Source organism: Cyclopterus lumpus, chromosome 4 (genome assembly GCF_009769545.1).
Source record: "Cyclopterus lumpus isolate fCycLum1 chromosome 4, fCycLum1.pri, whole genome shotgun sequence".
Taxonomy (NCBI): domain Eukaryota; kingdom Metazoa; phylum Chordata; class Actinopteri; order Perciformes; family Cyclopteridae; genus Cyclopterus; species Cyclopterus lumpus.
The window spans coordinates 15,718,052-15,740,015 of NC_046969.1; the positions used below are offsets into that span (position 1 = coordinate 15,718,052).

The following is a 21,964-nucleotide window of genomic DNA, read 5'->3' on the forward strand; positions in this document are numbered from 1 at the left end:
CAAGTTGAAAGAAGGGTGGGTTTGGATGTGTGATGGATCATAACCTAAATCAAACATCCATCCATCCATCCATCCATTTTCAATACCGCTTATCCTCATTAGGGTCGCGGGGGCGCTGGAGCCTATCCCAGCTGACATAGGGCGAAGGCAGGGGACACCCTGGACAGGCCGCCAGTCCATCGAGGGCACATGTAGGGACATACAGTGGATGCTAAAACTGAAAGTATACAGGTATGCATTTTTTTCCAGTACCAGTAGAGATACAGTCCCAATTTTTCACTTCACAAAACCTCATTTGTAAATCTTATACAACTTGAAAGGGACATATGCAAACATTTTTGCTCTATAGATAAGAAAATATACGATTTCTTAAATCTGCCACTTAAAAATAAAGCCACAAAATGTACAATCAAGAAAGCAAAACCAACTTCCTGAAAAAATTGAATTCTTTACCCTAGTTTGTGTGTTTACAGGAATGTATCCATCTTTTGCCATTAAAGGCGAGCCTGTTGTTGGCTCATGCAAAAGCCTTCAGAGCACTTGTGTAAAAAACATTAAAATTACCCACACAATAAAACCGTTATTTATAGGACCATAACAGCCTTGTAGTTTGTCTTACACAAACCCAAGAGGAGGAACCAAGACACTCAATTCTCCCATAGACACTCACTGCTAAGGCGACTGCAACACATGTCTCCTTTGCTGGTTTGTATAGCTTTCTAATGCAAACCAAGGTACAGCAACATGAAAGCTAAAAGATTTATTGAAAATTAAACGTATAAGAATTTACTCCAAAGGCAGAGCCAGAAAAAAAGGGGAATAAAAGAACAGAGTAAAGTAGGTGCTCTCAGTAACCCATGTGATGTCATATGGAAAACAGTGTAACATTGTTAAACTATATTAAAAAAAGACCACATTGTGACACATTAAGGAAGAATGTGTCACTCACTTGTTAAAATAAAGGAATTAGCAATCAGAGAAAAATGTTCTGCAAAAACCAGAGAAGTCGTCATAGACACAAGGTCAGCAGAGTTCAACAGTTCCACGATGTTGTTGTCGTGGAAGACTGTGGATGAGTTTAAGATGTGAAGTGACCTAGCATCCTCTACTGCTTCTAGGTACCTCAAAGGGTGTGTGGGACTGAAAAGGGGCCCTCAATTAGTTCGCAGAAAGAATTCAATGAGACTTCCTTTCAAGTATTGGCCGAAAAAAGCATCTCTCCTGATGGTAGCTGTCACGCCTTTTTAATTTATCTTTGTATCCAACTTCCCCAGTGTCAGTACTTACACTGAATATAGAGAGATATAATGTTGTGACTGACAAACATTTTCACAGCATATTAGTGAAAGAGCAACAGGCTTCCATTCATATGAGAGACTGACCAAAATGTCACAAGTTCAATTACAAAAGCAGCTGTAAATGAGGACGATACTTAATGTCAATCTATTCGGTCATATGAATTCAAACTCAAGAAAAACATCACATAACTTGCGCAAAAATGTCTCACGCAATTTTGAGTAACCAGTGATGTTACTATTCAAAACATGTTCAGAATGGATCGAAGGCTTGGCCTGTGGTGTTGCTGCTTGCTGCAATAGCGGAGGGACTGATCCTGTGTAGGTTATCAGACTTGGTGCTCGCTGACTCCAGAAAAGTGAAATAAAAGTTATGAAGTTATTTAGCCCGTCATGTAGCTTTAGCACGCTATCTTCTTCTTTTTCAGTTTTATGGCTGGTGGCGACCAGCGTTACGGTGAATTACCGCCACTTACCATGTTGGAGAGTGGACCAGACCTGTCTATCCCTTTGCCAATTAACATGATATATCCAGTATTAAGCAGCAAAAGTGAACCAGTCAATGAGCTTCGGTCTGCCTGTGTAGACGACAGACATACAGACTGACAGACAGACAGACAGAGAGACAGACAGACAGACAGACAGACAGACAGACAGACAGACAGACAGACAGACAGAGAAATTCCTTGAGCCTAGATGATGTGTCTGTGACAACAAACGGGTGAGTCGGTGCAAGTTCCATTGCGGTGTGACACCAAAGTATGTCATGGAAGTATGGATATGTGACTCATGTCAGAGTTCTACATGTTAGTGATTGAGGAAACAGTTGTCTTTTCATAACTTCTTTTTGTTTTCATAAAGCAAAGTGGGTTGCACATGTTTAGTTTAGCTGATTTACTTGCCATTAAGAAGTGATTACCACATTCATACCACATTCTGCCCACTTTCATTTAACATTCCTCCAGCAGCTCTCATTTGATTACAGTCGGTAATCAAAATCTTTATGGCAGAATCAAAATTAGGATCACATTGATGAGTCAAGTACAATAACATCTCAGATCAATAGGAGGATTTTGGCAAGGAATTAATGAAAATGAAGTGCCCTGGAGCAAGGCACATTGCCCTGAATCTTCCCTGGTGAAGCTGCTTAAAGCTAGAGGACCGCTTGCAATGAGCAGGGTTATGTGGAATTGTGCCTCAATGTTGTGTTCAAGGGAGCACAGCATGAGGAAAAAGGAGATGCATGTTCAGTAAACATTCTCTGACTTATTAAATGCTTCTCTAATCTGCTGTCAACCCTTTTGTCCTCACAGACCCATTATTGAACACACACACTATATGTGCAAAATTGGAAGTTAAGTTAATACAATAGTGTTTCCCAGTTCACAAGAGTTTTGAGTCTGTTGTTTAGTGGATGGTGGCTTTTTCCCAGAAAGTCTTCTACTTATTCCTGGGCATACAGGATTGAATTGAGGAAGAACTGGTTAGTTGGTATGAGTAATGATAATCACCACGGCTGAGAAGAGGCAGAAGAAAAGAGCGCCAAGCACTACAACTTAAACTTAATCAGAGAATTACAAGGAAGACGTCATGCTGTTTTATTCATGTCTTGTGCAAAGCAGAAGCACCGAATGATAAAGCCAAGGATGTTGTGAGACTTAAAGAAGAAAATATTACATATGGGCGTGAGATGACGGGATGCCTTCTTTGTTTTGAATGTGTGTGTGTGTGTGTGTGTGTGTGTGTGTGTGTGTGTGTGTGTGTGTGTGTGTGTGTGTGTGTGTGTGTGTGTGTGTGTGTGTGTGTATGTGTGTGTCAAGATGAGAGCAATCCACTGGACTCTTTTGAGACTGGCCTAAAAACCTTTTTATTCAGGAAAGCGTTTATGACTTTGAGTTGAGTTTTATGACTTGTCAACTATTCTTTTTTTATTATAGTTGGTTTTAACTATGTATAGCTATGTATGTAGAGTGCCTTACAAATAGAATACATTATTATTATTATTTATTTGCCTGGCTAGTGATTCTGTCCTGTTTGCAAATTGGTTTTGCACACTTTATTTTCAAATTCAGAAACACATTTTTGGTTTCAAGCCAAGTGCTGCTTCAGACACTTGCACATTCATCAGATTATGACTTGTCCAAACATCACCTTTCGCTCCTCAAGTCACTAGAAATCCAACACACTTTCTGCATGCATGTTTAAAACCCGATAGAAGTCTGAGTATGATAAATGTGCTACATAAAACCAGGGATTTACTGATGTTCGTTCATCACGTTACACATGTTTATCATATGCTCCTGTTCTGTTGTGAATAACGAGGTATCTTTACAGGATGGTATTGATCCAGTAAACATGTAACTGTTTTCACTTTTCGGCACAGCAAATACTGCCCCTCTGTGTTCCAAAACAGACGGTGCTCCTTGAGATCGCTGCTCCGCATTGCTCTAGACTGCAGAATCATTTCACACTGCAAAAAGGAACATTTTTTACACACTTTTTATTTCACCTTAAATGCACATTCATACTACCTCATCATACCTTATCTGTGAGTCAAGCTTTAATCATTGCAGAAAAGTGTAATTATCATATTCCCTCTCAAATTAAAAGATAAATATACAGTCACCACATTAGACTATGCTATCATTTTTAAATGATATTAGATAATTTCAAGCTCAACACTGTATTACAAGATGGTTCGTCAAGGTTGTAGCTTATTGGTTCTACTTTGGTAAAACCATCTGTATTCCAAGTTCAATTGTTTCCTGTTTTCTTTACTTTTTGGTGCTACAAAGATTCATTTCAGAAAAGGTTCCTCACAACCCTGAAATAAAAGCTGAACCCAAGAACCTTTACTTGTTCTATGAAATAAGTTGTTGAGGGTTTCTTGAAAGCACGATTGGGTCCTAAGGGATTTCAGAGAGCTCATGTATTAATAAAATATTCAATAAAAACTGTTATACCACCACACTAAAAATGGTGCAGTAAAGACGGTATGGGACATTTGCCATCCATATATTCTGGACTAAAAATTGTAGTATAGTAACTATGATAAATATAGGGTTCAATTGTCTTTGTTTCTGAGTGCAGCTTTAACATCATAACTAATAACAGATTAGTAACCTAATATTAATTAGGGTAATGACCCAAGGAGCCTCTGTGCAGGTTGCTGTCGGGACAGAGAGACACAGACAAACAGACGTTCTCAGTCCTAACACTCATCATGGTGCCTCAGAGAACCCGCATGTGTCTGTGGTTCCACTGTGAGTACAGTGCGACAGGTCTGAATGGAACCCAGATATCTGCTAGATCCACACAACAAACCCACAAATCCCATAACTAATGGTTTAGCGCATAACGTCATTCCTTAATAATGAGGCTTCCTTCTTAATTTGAATAATTTCATTATGAACCATTGCACTTTGAATGTACCACGGTGGTAGATGTCATCGCTCTGCATAAAAGTTCAACTTTCCAGTAACATTTTCTTTGTATCACATGGTTTCATTTTGAATGCCATTTCATTTGTTTAAGATGTGTTCAAGAAAGTCTTAGAAAATGACACTTATATAGTGATATAATTCCCCGCAGCGTAAGACATAAATAATAATATGTTATTTCCTTCCAGTGGCATAATTTTAATTATCCTGCAAAGAAGATATGTCATTCTCACTTTAACAGTAGAATATATGACTGCGCGGCTGGCATCTAATGAGTTATTCCTCTGCCAAAGTCGCTCTTCAGCTCTTTACGCACAGTCTTTGAAAGTACCTTCTATTTCAGCCGCTGCATCTCAGCCAGAGGTCTGAAAGTGAAAAGAAAAGGACATTGTGAAGTTCAAAGCCTATCTCATTTCCTCCAAAGCACCGATGACCGGAGCTTTTATCATTTAGGCTAATTAACCCCTGGCATGACTGCTAAGAGGCAGGTAGAGAAAACAGGGAGTTGGCGAGGAAGGAGGGCCATTACGCAGGTTATCATGACATCACCACGGGCTGGCTATAAAGGGGTGAGGACCAATACACAGACTTAGAGAAGCACTTGAGGAGCTTTGGAGTAAAGGACGGACTGAAGCCTCTTATGTTTAACAGCTGATTGGCTGCTGCTACCGTCTCTCTTTCCAAACTTCAGCCCAGCGGAATCCCTTAAAGAATACAAGACTTGGCAAAATGAACTTGTCATACTTGGTAGCGTGTGGACTTATGGTCACCCTGCTTTCAGTGAGGATTGGGGCAAAACCTTTATCTCAGGCGCAACAGAAGGTAAGAAGAAATCACTTATATTCGTATTGCTGAGAACTAAAGGCTATTTGCCTCGCACTATCATCCGTTGGGAGCTGAATACCGCTTCAGTAGTGAGCAGCTGTTCTGTGGTCCAGACGCACAGGACTGTTGTTTTACGCATCATATTTCATAATTGCAGTCATTTTTGGCAATTCGGGCATTTTTTTCCCCACCCTGAATCTAAAACATCAGAGAAAATCGGTTTTTATATCCCTTCATTTAATAAAGAGACAGGATATTTGATATCAATTGATCTCACATAGACATCAATGCTCCCCAGCATTTGTCATTGAGCATTTATGCGCCCAATGAAGCAATTTACAAGAGCTCCAAAAAAGAAAATAAGATGTTTAGCGGAAACCATTACAATTTAAATATGTTATAGGCAATATAAGAAGCTACTTTAAACGATTAAGATGTTCATTATCTACTTGGAAATAATAGTTTCTGATTTCTTTGACAAATTAAACTACAACAATCTAAACGTTTTTGCGCGTCATTACGCATAGGATTCGCCTGTAGAATAACACCTATATTTCATATATTACCATTTGAAATAAACGTTTTTGTTATTAACTTAGATTGCAAAATATGTAATGGCTGTAAGTTGATGCCACGGCCATGCGTTCAGACCCGAGGAGCGGGCTACAGGCACCTGACCTGAGTCCTCAATGAAGGAGACAGCGAGGTCTGAAATGTCATAACTGAGCTGTCATGCAGAATCCGAGCGGCAAACTAGTCCTTTGAATTGAGTAACTTTAGCATATTGTGGATCTTTTCGAAACTTGCTTTTAGATTAGACAGTACCAACCAACACAGTTAATAGCGCCTTGCGTAAAGCAAAGCAAATATTATTGCATTGTCCCTCTTGGACAGAGCACATGGTATTTAAAAGAGCTTCAATACGCGCAATATTGAGGTTTGCCCCAATGTAAACAGTGTCTCTGCTCAAAGAGGCACCAAGCATGTATTTTAATATGATGAAAATAATATCTCTTTGCACAAAGTATTTGACTAAGGGAGGCGTGGTTTATTTATTTTCTCAATCTGTGTTCCAGTCTCTTAGAAGTTTGCTGGGCGAGGAGCTGGCGGAGTTTCTGGAGTCGGAGGAGAGGGAGAGGCGGCTCGACGCTGTGCGCTCTCGGATACGGTTACTGGGAGATTTACGCATGGACACCCGGGCCAGAGGGATGTGGGCTCGTCTCCTCAACGACCAACCTGCACCGAGGAGACACAAATCAGGAAACAAGAAAGGGGGTTCCACGTCGCGGAGTGGCTGCTTCGGACACAAGATGGACCGGATAGGAACTATCAGCGGCATGGGCTGCTAGTGTTGGAGAAGCGCGGTTATGGTGAGTTGTCTTCAAGTCACGGTCCGACATCACACTTAGATTCCTTGCAACCTAACGAAATGGCGTGTATAAACCATGAGGACAAAGGGTGATGTATTTGGGTAAGGAGAGAAATAAACAATAAGGGGTACAAGCAATCAATAGTCAAGTGTCCAGTTTACGGAAGGATGTTGCAACGGGATGGAAAGACAAGAAGAAAGAATGGATAATATGAGGATAGAAAGAAGGAACGCATTTGAGTTATTTTCTCTTTTGTCTATGGACTCCATTTAGGAAGGAAGGAAGGAAGGAATCAATCAGATTTGCTTGCCGGTTGTCTCAGCACAGCGTGTGCTTTGCATCCCTGGTTATGCAGTTAATAATACGTGTCTGAGTGGCAGCAATACAGTGCTTAGCATATGGAGACCATATGCTGGATGGCCATGCATGCTGGTATTCCGTCAGGCGATGAATTCACAGTCTTAATGTAAGAATATTACATTTTAAACACAACACATTCTGTAACTGTATGTCATTAACCTCCGCCGCCTGATGGACTTTTATTGTGTAAAAAAGAGAACATAATGCCTCAAACCTCTGATAACTTCAACGCTTCGACCTATAGTCTAGCAGTTTTCCCTCCCTGGCCAGGAATCCCCTTAAGACAGCAGGAAAGCTCACTTAAAATGATGTCAACTATATATGGGAAACAAGTTGGTATTTAGAAAGTCCACTAGTATTCATGCCCATTATCATACATTTTCCCATCTGTTTCATCTTGGAAAACAAGCGAGAAATGGAGGAGGGAAGAGGGGATGCAGACAGGATAACACACAGACATTGTAAACACACGGCACCCTGCAGTGGTCAGGATCTTTCTGGGAAACCCGTTCTCTTTAAGTGATTTTAACAAAAACAACAAAGGGGGCTGTGGTGAAGAATGAAGAAATGGGGAAGTGAGGTGACGCACAATTCGTCCTGAGGCTTGAGGCTTTTTTGTTGGTGGTTGTGACGAACTGGGAAAATCCTCATGGGGAGTGTGATTTTGTGACTAACTTGAGTGATTGTGTGTGTGTTTCATCAACTGACACTCCACCCATGGGCTGCAGTGTATTGTAAATATGGAAGTCTGTGTTAGATATGTGTTCATTGCGGTGAAAGTCATCACATCACTCGAAATGTTGAGAGCCGTTGAGAGGCAAGGCAAACACTCTCAATCTACGATCTTATACCTATAAAACAGACAAATACATTTGGAGACAGATGAGAAACATGAGGGCTACGTTGATGAATACATGGTCGATGAGCACTTCAAAGTTGGGTAGTTTGCGAATGCTCAGTCTAAACCTACTTCTCCCATTTCCTCTCTTTCTCTAGATCTCTGGACGATGGGTTGGAAAACAAAAGTTCTGTTTATTCTCACCTGAGGAGAAAAGAAGAAAAACTTACCAAGTGACAGGTTTGCGGTACGAAAGTCAACACGACCAGCATAAACAAAGACTGAGATGACGATGCTACAAAAGCCTCATATAAATGTATATATATATATTTATATTTATATATATATGATAAATATGCAGGTATATATACATATATACATATGTGTATACCATACAAATGGTCAACTGATGCATACTACAAGACGGCGGACAATAGTGTAAACACTACAAACCGCAAAGCTGTATATTGTTGCTGCTGCTGCTGTACATTTATGTACTTCATCTTCCCCTGCATAAATGTATTTATGTTTTAAAAAACTATTTATATGTTTATAAAAAGAGATATTTATAAATATAAGTTTTATTTATGTAACATTTTGAAAATGGATGCAAACTGCAGGTCAATTCTGTTTGTAACTTTTTTCTTTTGTCTCAAATAGTTGTAAATGTTTTCAAAGATGATAAAAAGAACATTCCATGTGCACTTACATGTATCCTCTCTGGGGTTTTATGTTTCAACGAAGTTGGTAAATTATAGTTACTGAAGATTTTCTGCACGGTTTGCAGGCAAAAAAGTGGTGTGTTGGATATGTCCGCTTGGGCTAAGAAAAGAACTGCCTTGTTTTCAGCTTTATTTATATCTATGCTGCTCAGATCTTGAAAAGGTTTCATTAGCAGCGAGTGTCCACCAATAGGGGACCAGCTCCTCACAGAGTTGGATATTAATGGTATTATACCTTTATTAGGTATCACTTTTAAAGTTGGTGAAGAACGGTCTAAGCTTATTTATTCAACATAAGATACCATACAAAGGATGTTGATGTAAAAACAGACAAACACTACAAAAGAAAAAAGAAATATGACTTAAAACGGTAAAATTCCAAAATCCATGGCCAAAGCCTCAAAAGCAGACATGTTCATGATGTCCTTGTAAAGTATTAGCATCCAATGCAATATGAAGAATATTATGGTTGGATTTAAGGGGCAGAAGAGATGAAGAGATTCTTAAAGCCGTACTTTCTCAGATTGTGTTGCAGTAACTCTTGGAACCTGGAAGAAAGTCAAGCCTTTACTTTCACAGCTTTAAGTTTTATGATGATGGTAATTATACCTATCTCTATTCATATGGCATGCATCTTAAAGCAGATTTTCCAATGTGAAAGGCATAAAAAGAAAACAGTAAAGCATTCGGACAAACGCATAAATATATGAGATATTCAAAGACCCAAACAAGCAACCTGAGAAAATAAGATGGAAACATTTAAAGGCAAGTCCATAAAAGTGTGTTTATGAGGAAAACATAATAATGAATTAGCTAGCCGAAGTTTGTGAGACAGGTTGTTCCACAGTCTTGTGGCATAATTACCCAGAAGGGAGTTGAGAGCCAGAAAGGCGCTGATTCTGATTCTACAACAGGAGGAAGGAGTCGAGCGTTGGTGTTGAATGTGTTTCACAGAGTTGTTGTCGGCCACCTTTCATGACAAGTGTGAAGGACTGTGGTTAAATCTGAACTTGTGTAACTCAAGTCAGGGTTGCAAGGCCTCCACACTACTCTACATGTGTCTAAACATATACATAGTCCAAATAGTTTTCAGAAAAGTGTATCAAACTTACTTAAACATAATATATGCCCACGACTTGCACCAATAAACTCCAACACTGCAGGGGCGCATCGGGTCGAGGGAATTGAAGAAGAATGAGACACACTTGTCGCACACACACGATGGACCCCATCATTTACCAATCTATGAAGCATTTTGATTTCATTTGTAGAGGTTGAGTGACTACTGAATAATAGTGTATAATATACAGTGTAGTCTGTATAATATTGAGTACATATAGCTGTAACACTCGAAGATAAGGGCTACATTTACTCTGGAAAAACACAAAGGTAACACGCTCACACCTTACACAGTCCAACTGAAAAAAAACTGATGAAAAAATCAGTGTGCAAAACATGATAACAACTGTCAATCACAAATAAAGGGACGACACAGCTGCCCACCAGAACTTAATCAACACTACTGAGTCAAACCCAAAACTCCACATTGTGAGCTTTGTTCAACTTTTGTTAATGGACTGACATCCTTTTAAGTACACTTTGCCATGAGATTGTTATGCCCTATCTTGCAATCTTTGAGCATTTTTCCAATTTGAATACCACAATGACACTGACATGGACTCTTTTCCATATTTGCTATTGTCATTTTCTTCTATTCTATATGTTACACTTTAAACAAACAGCCACATTTGTATATACCAGGATGCGTTAATCTCCCTCCTTGCACATTCTAATTGTTGTATTCAGTCAATGTGATACATCCCTGCAAAACAGCATTGGTTAACAGGTAACAAGACTCTGAAAACAGACGTTGTGTTCAATAGACAAGTGGAAAACAATCCAAACACCTAAAACAGCTTTTAATGTTGAATAAACACTGAAACATGAGGGAACTGAAATGCTGACTCACATGACTGATATTGACTACATGGTTCCTGAATTATTTTATCGATACTCTTCACACTGAACACTACTGCCTGCCTGCTACAGTCGATTGAATTTCCCCCTAGGGGTCACATTTAACCTCAACTAATCTACCATAAAACAGGGATCGTTTTATTCAGGTAACTAATTGAATTAAAAAAATATGACATTGTGTGTGCTTGTAAATAACAATGTTATTCCATCACAAGTTGTGACATGCAGAGCTGAGAAGAGCCATTGAGTACTTGACCCTGTGGAAGAAATATCTGAAAATGAGTGTCACATTATGACAAGTCCAGCATATAGCTGCTGTGGATTTACTGTTATCGTCACTGAGTAGTTAGTGCTATGAAATATGACAGAAATGCAACAAAGGTCCAGCTGGGCACAACCCATGGTCAGCAGCTTAACCCCTAGGCCACCAGGAAACCCTGAATTGTATTATTATATATGTACTTATCTATTAACATTTAAATAAGATGAAGTATGTGTGATCATTCTGGCTAAAATACCCTCAGTGTGTTAAAAAAAACTATATCTTATTCAAGGATGGTTTTAAACTCATTGACTATAGGCTCTTATTCAAGGATGGTTTTAAACTCATTGACTATAGGCTCTTATTCGAGGATGGTTTTAAACTCATTGACTATAGGCTCTTATTCGAGGATGGTTTTAAACTCATTGACTATAGGCGAGTGGTAAGCATGGCCAGTCAGTACATTATAATACAGAGCAGGGAACTTGCAGCAAGAACAAGAGATAAGAAACGCAGAATACACTTTCACTAAACCCAAACGTCTGTGAAGTGTCAGAGCCATTTGTGTATATTGTTAGACAAGTAAGTTGATAGTTTTTAAGGTGTTCTAAGCTCTGATGCTATCAACCAGTCAGGATGAGTCACAAGTGATCAATGTTAAGTGTTGTGTCGACATAAAACAGTCTACAAAACAATCTACTATAAAAAAGATTACTGTACTGGAGATCCATAAAATGTGTGCAAAAAGGTAAAGAGTTCAAATGTCTTTTCAGTTAAAAAAGATAACTAATGAATGAAAAAATAAAACAAAGGAATACTATAACCCCTCACTTATGAAATGAAGGGTATATCTGTATAATACTGTGATACATTAAGCTGGAATGGAAAGGTTTTCTTCAAGCACTGCTCTGTGAAATAAGTGAGGGATATAAAATGCAATGCTGCCTCTGTGTGGTGTTGAGGGTTAATTACTCAAATGTGCTGTTGGAGTCCCCTGGGAATGAGTCTCAGATACTGGAGGCTACATCATGTAGTACACACATTGCTTCAAATGAAGACTGGTTGTAGAAAGGCTATGAATTGTGTGGTGAGATGTTTTTTTCATCTGCAATGGTTAAGATTGAACTTTCAATATTTACATTGAAGCCCATATATTAACGATGAAAAGTCCTTTCAGAGCTCAAATAGAAATGATATGACATGTTAACTTGGCAAACTTAATTTGCTGGAGAAGATTGAGGGATACATCCAAAAGCTCCAGAACTGCGACTAAATAGACTTTATGAGGTTTTGTCAACAAGGCCTTCTTCAATGTTTTCCCTGCCTTGGTGGCTATATTCTGGACTGGTAGACATTATTGTTGAACTCGGTGGAGAAGCCGAATTCAAAGGCTGTAGCCAACATTTGTTATCTTGTTTCTTTTACTGAATTATAATAATTATCTTTTGCTGTAGTAAAAGCGTTAATACAATACATTAATTGTACTTCTTATTACCGTGGCTTTTTACTTTAACAAGATGTACCTAAACTAGCAATAGTAGGCTGTTTCTATTTCTGATACATTAATGTAAAGGCAGATATCATTGTTGATCGTGGTTGAGCTGGAACTATTTGACCTACAGGTAAGTAGTTTAGGCTAACCTTTAACAATGCATCCTATTTTATGATGATATGTACAATATTAATCTGCAAACTAACTGGTAACTGTTAGGCAAAACAATGTAGTGGAGCAAACAATTCAACCGTTAAACAGGCATAACGTTACTAGAGAAGAAGCAAGCCTATACAGCATGATATAGACATGCTATACACAGCAGCGTAACATGGAAGTACTAAAATAAAGTATTAGGCCGGGCTACCTCAGATTGGTAAAGTAGCCCCACGTTACTTTGAGTAAATGAAGTCGCGTTGTACTGCTCCATGCAACTGGTGTTCCGCATGGTAGGCTCCATGTGGTTGATCGGTGATGGCAACTGGCTCATACCACGTGGTTCATATAAACAGCTGCGTGGGATACAGATGCTCTGTTCTCTATGGCCCACACGGTATAAGGTGATAATACAACACATTCACCTGTATGCATTCATGAAATAGCCGACCATTTCTCTAAACATGTAAAGTTAATACAAAAATACCTTTAAACCGTTGAATTCAGCGTAACATAGGCCTACTGTCTTCAGATACAAACATTGCTTTACACCTACTTTAGCAACGGATACATTATCACGTGGCTGTTTAGGTCGTTCGCGTATGTATTCATAGTGTATTCATCCAAAAAATGGTAGACTAACGTTAATACATTGTAAGGCCTGTCCGTACAAGCGATGCGCGGGCACGATGCAAATGCTCCACCCTTTGATTGGCGGAAAGAGTCATGTGACCGGGTCGCCGTGAACGCGCAGAGCAGGAGAGTAAGGAGCGCGGCTTCGACTTCTCAGTCTTTCCTGCCCAATGTCCCACCGAGTAGGCTGAGCCACGTGTACGCGTCAAGCAATTTCGTTACTTGTTCTCAAACGTCCAGTTCTTTGTGGTTGATCGAAACGCACATCAGCACCATGGTGAAACTAGCAAAGGTAAGACCACATTGCATCAATTTAACTGTTTAATGCTTTTGCTTTCGTGATCGAAAGCTGTGTTGTTACGCATGAGGCCTTCTTGAATAAGTTGCTGCGTTTGTGTGAAAAACGGGAACGACACCGGGGGGAAATGTCTCTCTGCTATGGCTTTCTCTCGAGCAACCACACCGGCAATGAAAGACTCCTCGAGTGGTTGGAAATGCACAATGAAATTGTAAACCTTCTTAAGATTTCTCTTGTTAGAGATCGGCCATGTTTGTACCGTGCTGTAGGTTTTATGGCCTTGCCTGCTAGCGGTTAACGTTACCGAGTACTCAAGATGGCATTCATGCGCGCGCTCCATTTTTAAGCATGGCTTTTTAGAAAGGCATTGCTTTGTGTGGGGCCGCACACTCCGGGTAATTAATTGCAACATTAACGCCACAAAAAATATTGTAATATCTGAAATGTACTAAGCTAGCTAACGTGCAGTGAATTGTTAGCACTAGCACGCTGTTTATTAGTCCAACAATTCAAGAGTTTATTTCCGTCGACTTGTTGGCGGGGTGATCACCGTGTAGTTTACCAGGCTTTCTTTTTCATAAACAGTTTTGAATTTAAGTGCGCTGACCTTCCTCGCGCAGCTAATTTTCTTCTTCTGATCAGCATGCGCTTAAGAGTGTGCCGTAAACTGCAAATTAGCCTACATGCTAGCAGCCCGTCCTCCTGAGCTCCACGTGGGTTGTGCGCCTGCTCCGGGTGACACACGAGGTGGCAAACGAAAACCGAGAACCATTACTGCAAGACCATGTGGCGATTACTAAACGCGGCTCGTGTCTGGTCCACGTTAATCATAATCATTGGCATAATATTAAATGAATCGTTTTGGCGTTTTAGCCAATGGTGTAAACTCCAATGTTAACCCAGCATGCTCAGGCCGGATACACGGAGAATCATATCCCGTTGATTCTGGTCGGAAGCTAAATATGTGATTAGACTATTTAAAACATTTTTGTATTTATTCCCCCCTCTTTTCAGGCAACCAACAAGCAGGCAACTCAGAAGAAAAAAGCCCCTCCACCACCTAAAGAAGTGGAGGAGGAATCTAGTGAAGAGGAGAGCAGTGAGGAAGAAGCGGTATGTTTAAAAAAAAAAAAAGCCATATTCTGTAACATAATATATTGTACTTACTATAAAATGATTTACCTGTTTTTCTTTATTCCAGACTCCACCCCCTAAAGTGGTGAAGAAAGCCACACCAGCAAAAGCTACCCCAGTTGTTAAAAATGGTGCCGCTGCCAAAAAAGCAGAAAGTGAGGAGGATGATGATTCTGGTAAGCATCAGAATTCAAAGCATGCATTTATTAGATTAACTCGCTACACGGTCCACTAAGTAGTGGTTCCTGATCTTTGGTTTTGTAGCACACTTCCTGTATGTGTCGCATTAATCAACAAATATCTATATCTATTATGCTTTCCAGAAGAGGAGTCAGAAGAGGAAACTCCCCCACCAAAAAAGACCCCTGCAAAGGGTAAACCAGCCAAGGCAGCTCCTCCAAAGGCAGAGGAGTCAGATGAAGATGATGAGGACGATGGTATGTATAATGTTCATTAACAGTTTCAATTAGAATACTACCATAAGAACTAAATGAAATTGCAACACACCCTCCATTTCTTGGCACGCACGTGGTTGTCCAGTACTCGTGAGTGAAATGTACGGAGGAAAAATAAATGCAGTGCTATGTCTTCGGTGCCGGCATGTATTATCGTCTGCCGGTTCTATCCTCAATCGCTGTAACATTCTTGCATTTACCATCTTGCATGTGTAAAGCATCAAGATAAGTCTCTGTTAAAAAAAAAAGACGATTATGATTGACCATGCATCTTTTGCGTTTGTCTAGATGAGTCTGAAGAAGAAGCTCCACCACCCAAGAAAGCAGCTAAACCTGCCAAGGCCCCAGTGAAGGCCAAACCTGCAAAGGAGTCCTCTGAGGAAGATGAGTCTGAAGAAGAGGCACCACCTCCTAAGAAGGCCACTCCAGCCAAACCAGCTGCCAAAAAAGCTGCAAAGGCTGCCAAAGAGGAGTCTGACGACGATGATGATGAAGAAGATGGTTAGACACATTTTTACTTTTGAGTTTATTAATTATTGAGTCAGTGGTTCCCGACTTGTGCCCTGTAATCATAGGAGACTATATGATGATCAACAAGGGACTTAATACTGATTTTGTATGATGTCACCTTTTTATTATGAATCTGATGTCCGGTGTTCAGTAGTAATTTAGTCACATGGACATTAACTCTGACTCTAAACAATAATGCTTGTGGGTCTCCAGAATCTGAGGAAGAAATGGACACCACTCCTGCACCTGCAAAGGCAAAGAAAGCAGGCATGGTCAAGGCCAAGGAAGACTCAGAGGAGGAGGAGGAGGAGGAAGATGATGACGATGATGATGAGGAAGATGATGATGAGGAAGAGGGTGAGTTTTGGTGATTCAACTGTGGTTCACCTAATAAAACTTGGCCTATCAATATAACTAATGTGTCGATTCCCAGAGTATCATTTTAAAGTTGTATTTGATTTTAGTCAGAATTCAAGATTTTGCAACACTTTGTCTGCAGAAGCCCCAGTAACATCTGGAAAGAGGAAGGCGGATAGCAAGAAGGACTCCCCCGCTGCAAAGAAAGCAAAGGCAGAAGGCGACGGTAGGAATGATGCACTGACCTAGCAATTACATTTTATCTTATCTTGATGATCAACAAGGGACTTAATACTGATGTGTGATGTCACCTTTATTATTCTGAATCGGCATGGCATGGCATGCTTGGTACTATTGAAACTCTGTGGTAATTCTCTTTCTCATTTACCAGGGTTCTGTCTATTTGTTGGAAACTTGAACTCCAACAAAGAGTTTGACGAAATCAAAGACGCCATGAAGAAATTCTTCACTAAGAACGGCCTTGAGGTTGCTGATGTCCGGTTGGGTGGATCAAAGTAAGCAACTGATGAGGAACTGTTTAATGTACAGAGGTGTGTTTGGGGAATATCCAAACTCGGGATTGTAGCCAATTATAGCACTGATTTGTACCATTACACCTCCATTTCTTGGCATTCACGTGGTTGTCAGTACTCGTGGGATGCATACACGGAGGAAAAATAAATGCAGCGCTATGTCTTCGGTACCGGTGTGTGTTATCGTCTGCCGGTTCTATCCTCAATCGCTGTAACATTCTTGCTGTTTCATAGTTTTTGATCTACTTGTTAGTGATTAAAAGATGCATATTTTCAAGTTGTCATTGTAAATGAAATGAGTCTTTACAGTGATATCATCAAACATTGAAATTTATCAACACGGGACTGTTTTTTTCTTTTTCTTGCTTTAATCTCTTTTCTGTCTTGGGATGGGAATGACTAATGGTATTCCATGACTTATCTTTAACAGGAAGTTCGGTTATGTGGAATTTTCATCTGAGGAGGACATGCAGAAGGCAATGGAGCTCAACGGCAAGAAGTTCATGGGTCAGGAGTTAAAATTGGACAGGGCCCGAAGCAAGGATAGCTCACAGGAAGGCAAGAAAGGTAAACAAAAAGGAACTTTTAAGGCAGGCAACTTAAGAAATGTCTACCATTACACACAGTAAATTAAATTGCAACACACCCTCCATTTCTTGGCACACACGTGGTTGTCAGTACTCGTGTGTGAAATGTACGGAGGAAAAATAAATGCAGTGCTATGTCTTCGGTGCCGGTGTGTGTTATCGTCTGCCGGTTCTATCCTCAATCGCTGTAACATTCTTGCCGTTTCATTCATTTTTGGCATTTACCATCTTGTGTGTATCCCAATACTGACGCTGACATTTGTACCCACAGAGAGGGATGCACGGACACTGTTTGTGAAAAACCTTCCTTTCTCTGCCACGGTCGAAGACTTGAAGGAAGTCTTTGAAGATGCTGTGGATGTCAGGTTACCTCCAGGCCAGAACGGTTCAAATAGGGGGTAAGAATAAGAGAAGTAATTGTTAGGTTATTTTGTTAGTCTGGATGATGTTGCGAGGAATCAATGCATGGAACACAAATGTCCGACTAGCAAATTTGGTGTGTGTGTATATGTATCTTGACAATTAATTTATTTTTCCATTTGACAGCATTGCCTACATCGAGTTCAAAACTGAGGCTGAAGCAGAGAAGATGCTGGAAGAGGCTCAGGGAGCTGATGTACAGGGGAGGTCCATCATGGTTGACTACGTTGGAGATAAGAGCCAGAAAGGGCCCGCAACACCAGGTAAACTACATAAACATTTTTTAAAGCTATTTTGGTAGCATTGGTATATATACTTCTATAAAATACATGTCCATAGTATAGCATAATTTAAGTGTTTTTTTTGTCTTCATCTCACTGATCTCCTGTCCTCCTTCTGTCCTCGTAGTGGCAGCAGCATCCTGTAAAACCCTTGTGGTGAATAATCTATCTTTCACTGCCACCGAGGAAGCTCTACAAGCCACATTTGAGAAGGCCGTCTCTATTAGGATTCCACAGAGAGATGGCAGACCTAAAGGGTAAGTAATTGATATTGTGTTCATGGCTCCAAGGAGGATTTTCTATTGTGTTTTAATTCTTAGCAAATCTCAAACTGCTACCCCTTCTCATGAGCTCCTCTTAATCTTACCCATGATTTTGTATGGATTCGCACGAGAAGCAGAGTCAATGTACAGTCAGAGCAGGCCTCGCCCTCTAATGTGGGTGTTGCGCAACAAGTCTGTTGTGCAACAAGTATAATTAAGGGATATTACACTGACATTTAGTTTTTTGGTTGTCGTATTGGCACACTCGGTTTGGTGTGTTTACCCTCCTAATGTCATGTGTCTTTTCTTAGTTTTGCTTTTGTAGAGTTTGAGACTACAGAAGAGGCTACAGATGCTCTGGAAAACCTCAACAACACAGATATCGATGGCCGGTCGGTCCGACTGGAGTACAGTCAGAACAGTGGCAGAGACGGGGGCAGAGGAAACTCGGGTAGGTCTAAACATGTTACCATGCGCATCTGAACAGTCCAGAATTTGTCCACATTGGGATCATTGTGGTGGATTACGTCTTTTAGCGGCCATTTAAGCCATATTTTTAATGATTTCCTCGTTTCTACCAGGTCCAACAAAAACCCTCTTCGTCAAGGGTCTCTCCGAGGACACAAGCGATCAGACACTTAAGGATGCGTTCGATGGCGCCGCAGCAGCCAGAATAGTCACAGACAGAGAGACAGGGTCATCAAAAGGGTAAGTTGTAGAAGAGCACATATTCACTCTTGTGAGCGCCGCTCTGTCCAGCGACGGAATGGAAACACTCAACACAGTGATTTAGATATTTAAACCATAACCTCTTATGAGATGTTTAGTGAAGTATAACCAAACCCTCTCTTTCTGCCTCTCCCCCTGCAGTTTTGGGTTTGTGGACTTTCACAATGAGGATGACTGCAAGGCAGCCAAGGAGGCCATGGATGACGGTGAAATTGATGGCAGAAAGGTAACCCTGGACTATGCCAAGCCCAAGGGTGAAGGCGGCTTCCGTGGAGGTCGCGGCGGTGGTGGATTTGGCGGAGGCCGTGGTGGCAGAGGAGGTCGTGGCGGTTTCGGTGGTGGTGGCTTCGGCGGAGGCTTCGGTGGTCGTGGTGGCGGCAGAGGAAGAGGAGGTCCCCGTGGAGGTGGAGGAGGACGTGGGCGTGGTAGCTTTGGAGGTAAAACAAATGTCATATATTTTTTGCTTTGACTGGATCACACAAAATATTCTGAATATATTGAATTGAAAATGTCGGACAGTAAACTAAGTTGCCTTTTTTTCTAAATTCAGGTGGAAGAGGAGGCGGTGGATTTGGAGCCAAACCCCAGGGGAAGAAAACTAAGTTTGATGACTAAATCCGTAGTCTATTTTACTTTTTTGAATGGACTCTGGTTTCATCACTTTTCAGAGCTTTTGGACATTCCAGAAAGCGTCATTGATATATATTTAATTGTTAACGGGCATTTTAGCCCTTTATTTAGAACCCTCAAACCTTTCCCCACCCTTGTGTGCCAGAATGGTACTTTTGACCTTCTCAGCTCCAGAGCTTTGTGTGAGTACTGAATGTCCCGAATGCAAACCTGCGCCTCTCGCCCTCATTAGCTTACTTGTTTTTCCGAAGGAGTAAAATGGAACGGGTCTGGCAAGTTTGCTGTGAAAAATACGCTTGTCTTTGTCAGATACATTGTGTAAATTTAAACAGTTTGTATGATTTCATTTTACCTTTTGTAAAAAAAACAAAAAAGTTTCACTTGTATCCATGTTTTTTATTTTGTCATTTAGTTTGCTTTAGTTGCCATGTTTTACTGTAATGTGCAAAGCATATTTTGATAGAGTTGAGTCAGTGCTCAAGAGTTGGGTGTTCAGAAAAATGGCAAAGATGTTCTGTCATGTTTATTTGGTGGGGCACAGTCAGTGTCTGAGTCAGAGGATGAAATGCCTCAGACTCGTCTATGTAACATAAAATATTTGTAGTGCATTGACTAATTTTTTTTTTTTCCCCATCTTGAGAATCTTTGAAGAATCTGTGAAGATTTTCACATGATTTAATAAAACCTTGTAGGTGGTGATTTTTAAAATGCCTGTCCTCATTGCACCCATGTCAATCTGAAAGATTGAACAAGTATCGGCAGGGAAATAATTGTGGATATGAAAGTACACCTATTGTAATGCAATGCAATATAACATCACTGCAATAAATTCTAGCTTGACCTCAAGTTGTTGATTGAAATTTTAAAGATTTATGGTGCTGTTAAATTGCATTGTTGAAAGGGCTTTATAATGCTCATTCTCGCTGACATAAATGGGAGTAGAACATATTTAAAGATGTTTTATATAAATGTGTTATGGTTCTCAATGCAAGCCAAAAATACACATGAAATCTGAAATACCTCTAGTGTGAATCATTAATGGTGCGTGCCCCTGAAAATGGCTGTTTGGGTGATACCCTTTTAATCCACAAGGTGGCAGTGTCAGTAAGTGCCCAAGCTGCTCAGATCGACCTCCAGTGATAACGAGGATAAGCACTCATATACCATATGTACTAAGAGGTTACAGGTTTTCATCGGTCTATATACAGGTCAAACTGTTTCTGTCTGATTTGTAGTCCTATATTTATGTGGACTCAAACAGTAATTGTGACAAACTGAGCTGCTGGGCAGGTCCGTAGCATGCAGTCATCACTTGGTCCTCGTAGCTGAACAGGGCTCTTTGTTCATTAACAGTCCTGAGGAGGGCACTCTGAATACGGCCATTTAGAGAGTTGTTGACACTGGCCTTGAACTGACAGGTCGTGTTGGCTGTCTCGTAGGGCCTGTGAGCTTTATTTTTTCATCAGAGTACACCTTCATTGCTGTTCTTCAGTTCGCCTCTTCATAATGCTTTGTAGTTTCTTTGTGTGCTTTTTCCCTATTTAAAATATCTAGGTGAAAGCCAGCCAGTTTGCATGTTCAATTTGTAAATTCATAGTGATCATAGGAGAAACTATCAAAATAACGTGTTGGCTAATGTCAAACCACATGCATGAAACTTTTTTAATAAAGCTTGTCAACAGGGCACTGAGGAAAGGGGGCCGATGCTTTCACATTTGTTTAGCAGCTGATCTAAATGGGACCCTCTTTAAATGGGAGCATACAGCTCAGAGTCCCCTCACAATGGATCTTTGTCAAGTGCATGGTGTCCTATAGCACAGATGTACGATGAAGTCGCTTTTCCAGTGTGACACGGGGAGTCAGGGACTGCACTGTATCGGCTGACTGGACGTACAAATAGTTGATGTAGTTCACTGTTGTGTGTGTGTGTAACACTGAGCTGTGGCTGAGCTCAGGTTCATCGTTGCCAGAGAGCAATGCAACTGTTGCAAATGGGGATGAAATGCTCATCGTAGAACTGAAATCAGAGACTTTTATACAGCTTTATTTTGTGCCATTATTTTAATCTCAAACAAGCCTTACAATCCTGGAAGTTGTTTGCAAAAATACATTGTGGAATAACATGGAGTATGACGTTCAGTCATTTTTACAGCCTTTCATATTTGCATAATGCCGCCACCAATGAGAACATCTTAGTTTTGAACAATGGGTTGACTGAATAGTACAGTTCAAGGAAGTCACGTGTAAACATAGCCAACATGTACATGTCTTTCATTGATAAGATGGTGACTATAAAACAGTGTGTCATAGGTTTATTGTTTAAAACAACATATTTTTGCATCGACTTCTGGTTAATGCAAAAGCCCTGTCCAGATGAGCTCTTGGTTGTCACATGGT

General features: G+C 40.4%; 2 protein-coding genes and 3 non-coding genes across 5 annotated transcripts; all 5 read left to right on the plus strand.

Annotated features, from left to right (window-relative positions):
• The first annotated feature begins 5,344 nt into the window (after positions 1–5,344).
• Positions 5,345–8,698, plus strand: nppc (natriuretic peptide C). Its single transcript, XM_034531150.1, has 3 exons — positions 5,345–5,557; positions 6,637–6,930; positions 8,287–8,698. Exons 1-2 carry the CDS (start codon positions 5,465–5,467, stop codon positions 6,907–6,909), a joined length of 366 nt encoding a protein of 121 aa, XP_034387041.1. The 5' UTR covers positions 5,345–5,464; the 3' UTR covers positions 6,910–6,930; positions 8,287–8,698.
• Positions 8,699–13,494: 4,796 nt separating this feature from the next.
• On the plus strand, positions 13,495–20,413 carry ncl (nucleolin). Its single transcript, XM_034530678.1, has 16 exons — positions 13,495–13,662; positions 14,683–14,781; positions 14,870–14,978; positions 15,126–15,239; positions 15,546–15,758; positions 15,981–16,124; positions 16,267–16,350; positions 16,516–16,639; positions 17,088–17,224; positions 17,516–17,642; positions 17,791–17,927; positions 18,073–18,202; positions 18,520–18,659; positions 18,790–18,916; positions 19,079–19,374; positions 19,488–20,413. Exons 1-16 carry the CDS (start codon positions 13,645–13,647, stop codon positions 19,550–19,552), a joined length of 2,064 nt encoding a protein of 687 aa, XP_034386569.1. The 5' UTR covers positions 13,495–13,644; the 3' UTR covers positions 19,553–20,413.
• Positions 15,310–15,447, plus strand: LOC117730214. The gene has a single exon (XR_004609432.1). It is a non-coding gene; the product is annotated as a small nucleolar RNA SNORA57 (small nucleolar RNA).
• Positions 16,741–16,877, plus strand: LOC117730216. The gene has a single exon (XR_004609434.1). It is a non-coding gene; the product is annotated as a small nucleolar RNA SNORA57 (small nucleolar RNA).
• Positions 17,304–17,440, plus strand: LOC117730215. The gene has a single exon (XR_004609433.1). It is a non-coding gene; the product is annotated as a small nucleolar RNA SNORA57 (small nucleolar RNA).
• Positions 20,414–21,964: the final 1,551 nt, after the last annotated feature.

Excerpts from the sequence above, each read along its gene's own strand:
- nppc (XM_034531150.1), top strand. The coding sequence starts at position 5,465 with ATGAACTTGTCATACTTGGTAGCGTGTGGACTTATGGTCACCCTGCTT. Across the intron at positions 5,558-6,636 it reads TATCTCAGGCGCAACAGAAG|TCTCTTAGAAGTTTGCTGGG; the intron begins GTAAGAAGAAAT and ends TCTGTGTTCCAG.
- ncl (XM_034530678.1), top strand. Across the intron at positions 16,351-16,515 it reads AGCAAAGGCAGAAGGCGACG|GGTTCTGTCTATTTGTTGGA; the intron begins GTAGGAATGATG and ends CTCATTTACCAG. Across the intron at positions 16,640-17,087 it reads GTCCGGTTGGGTGGATCAAA|GAAGTTCGGTTATGTGGAAT; the intron begins GTAAGCAACTGA and ends TATCTTTAACAG.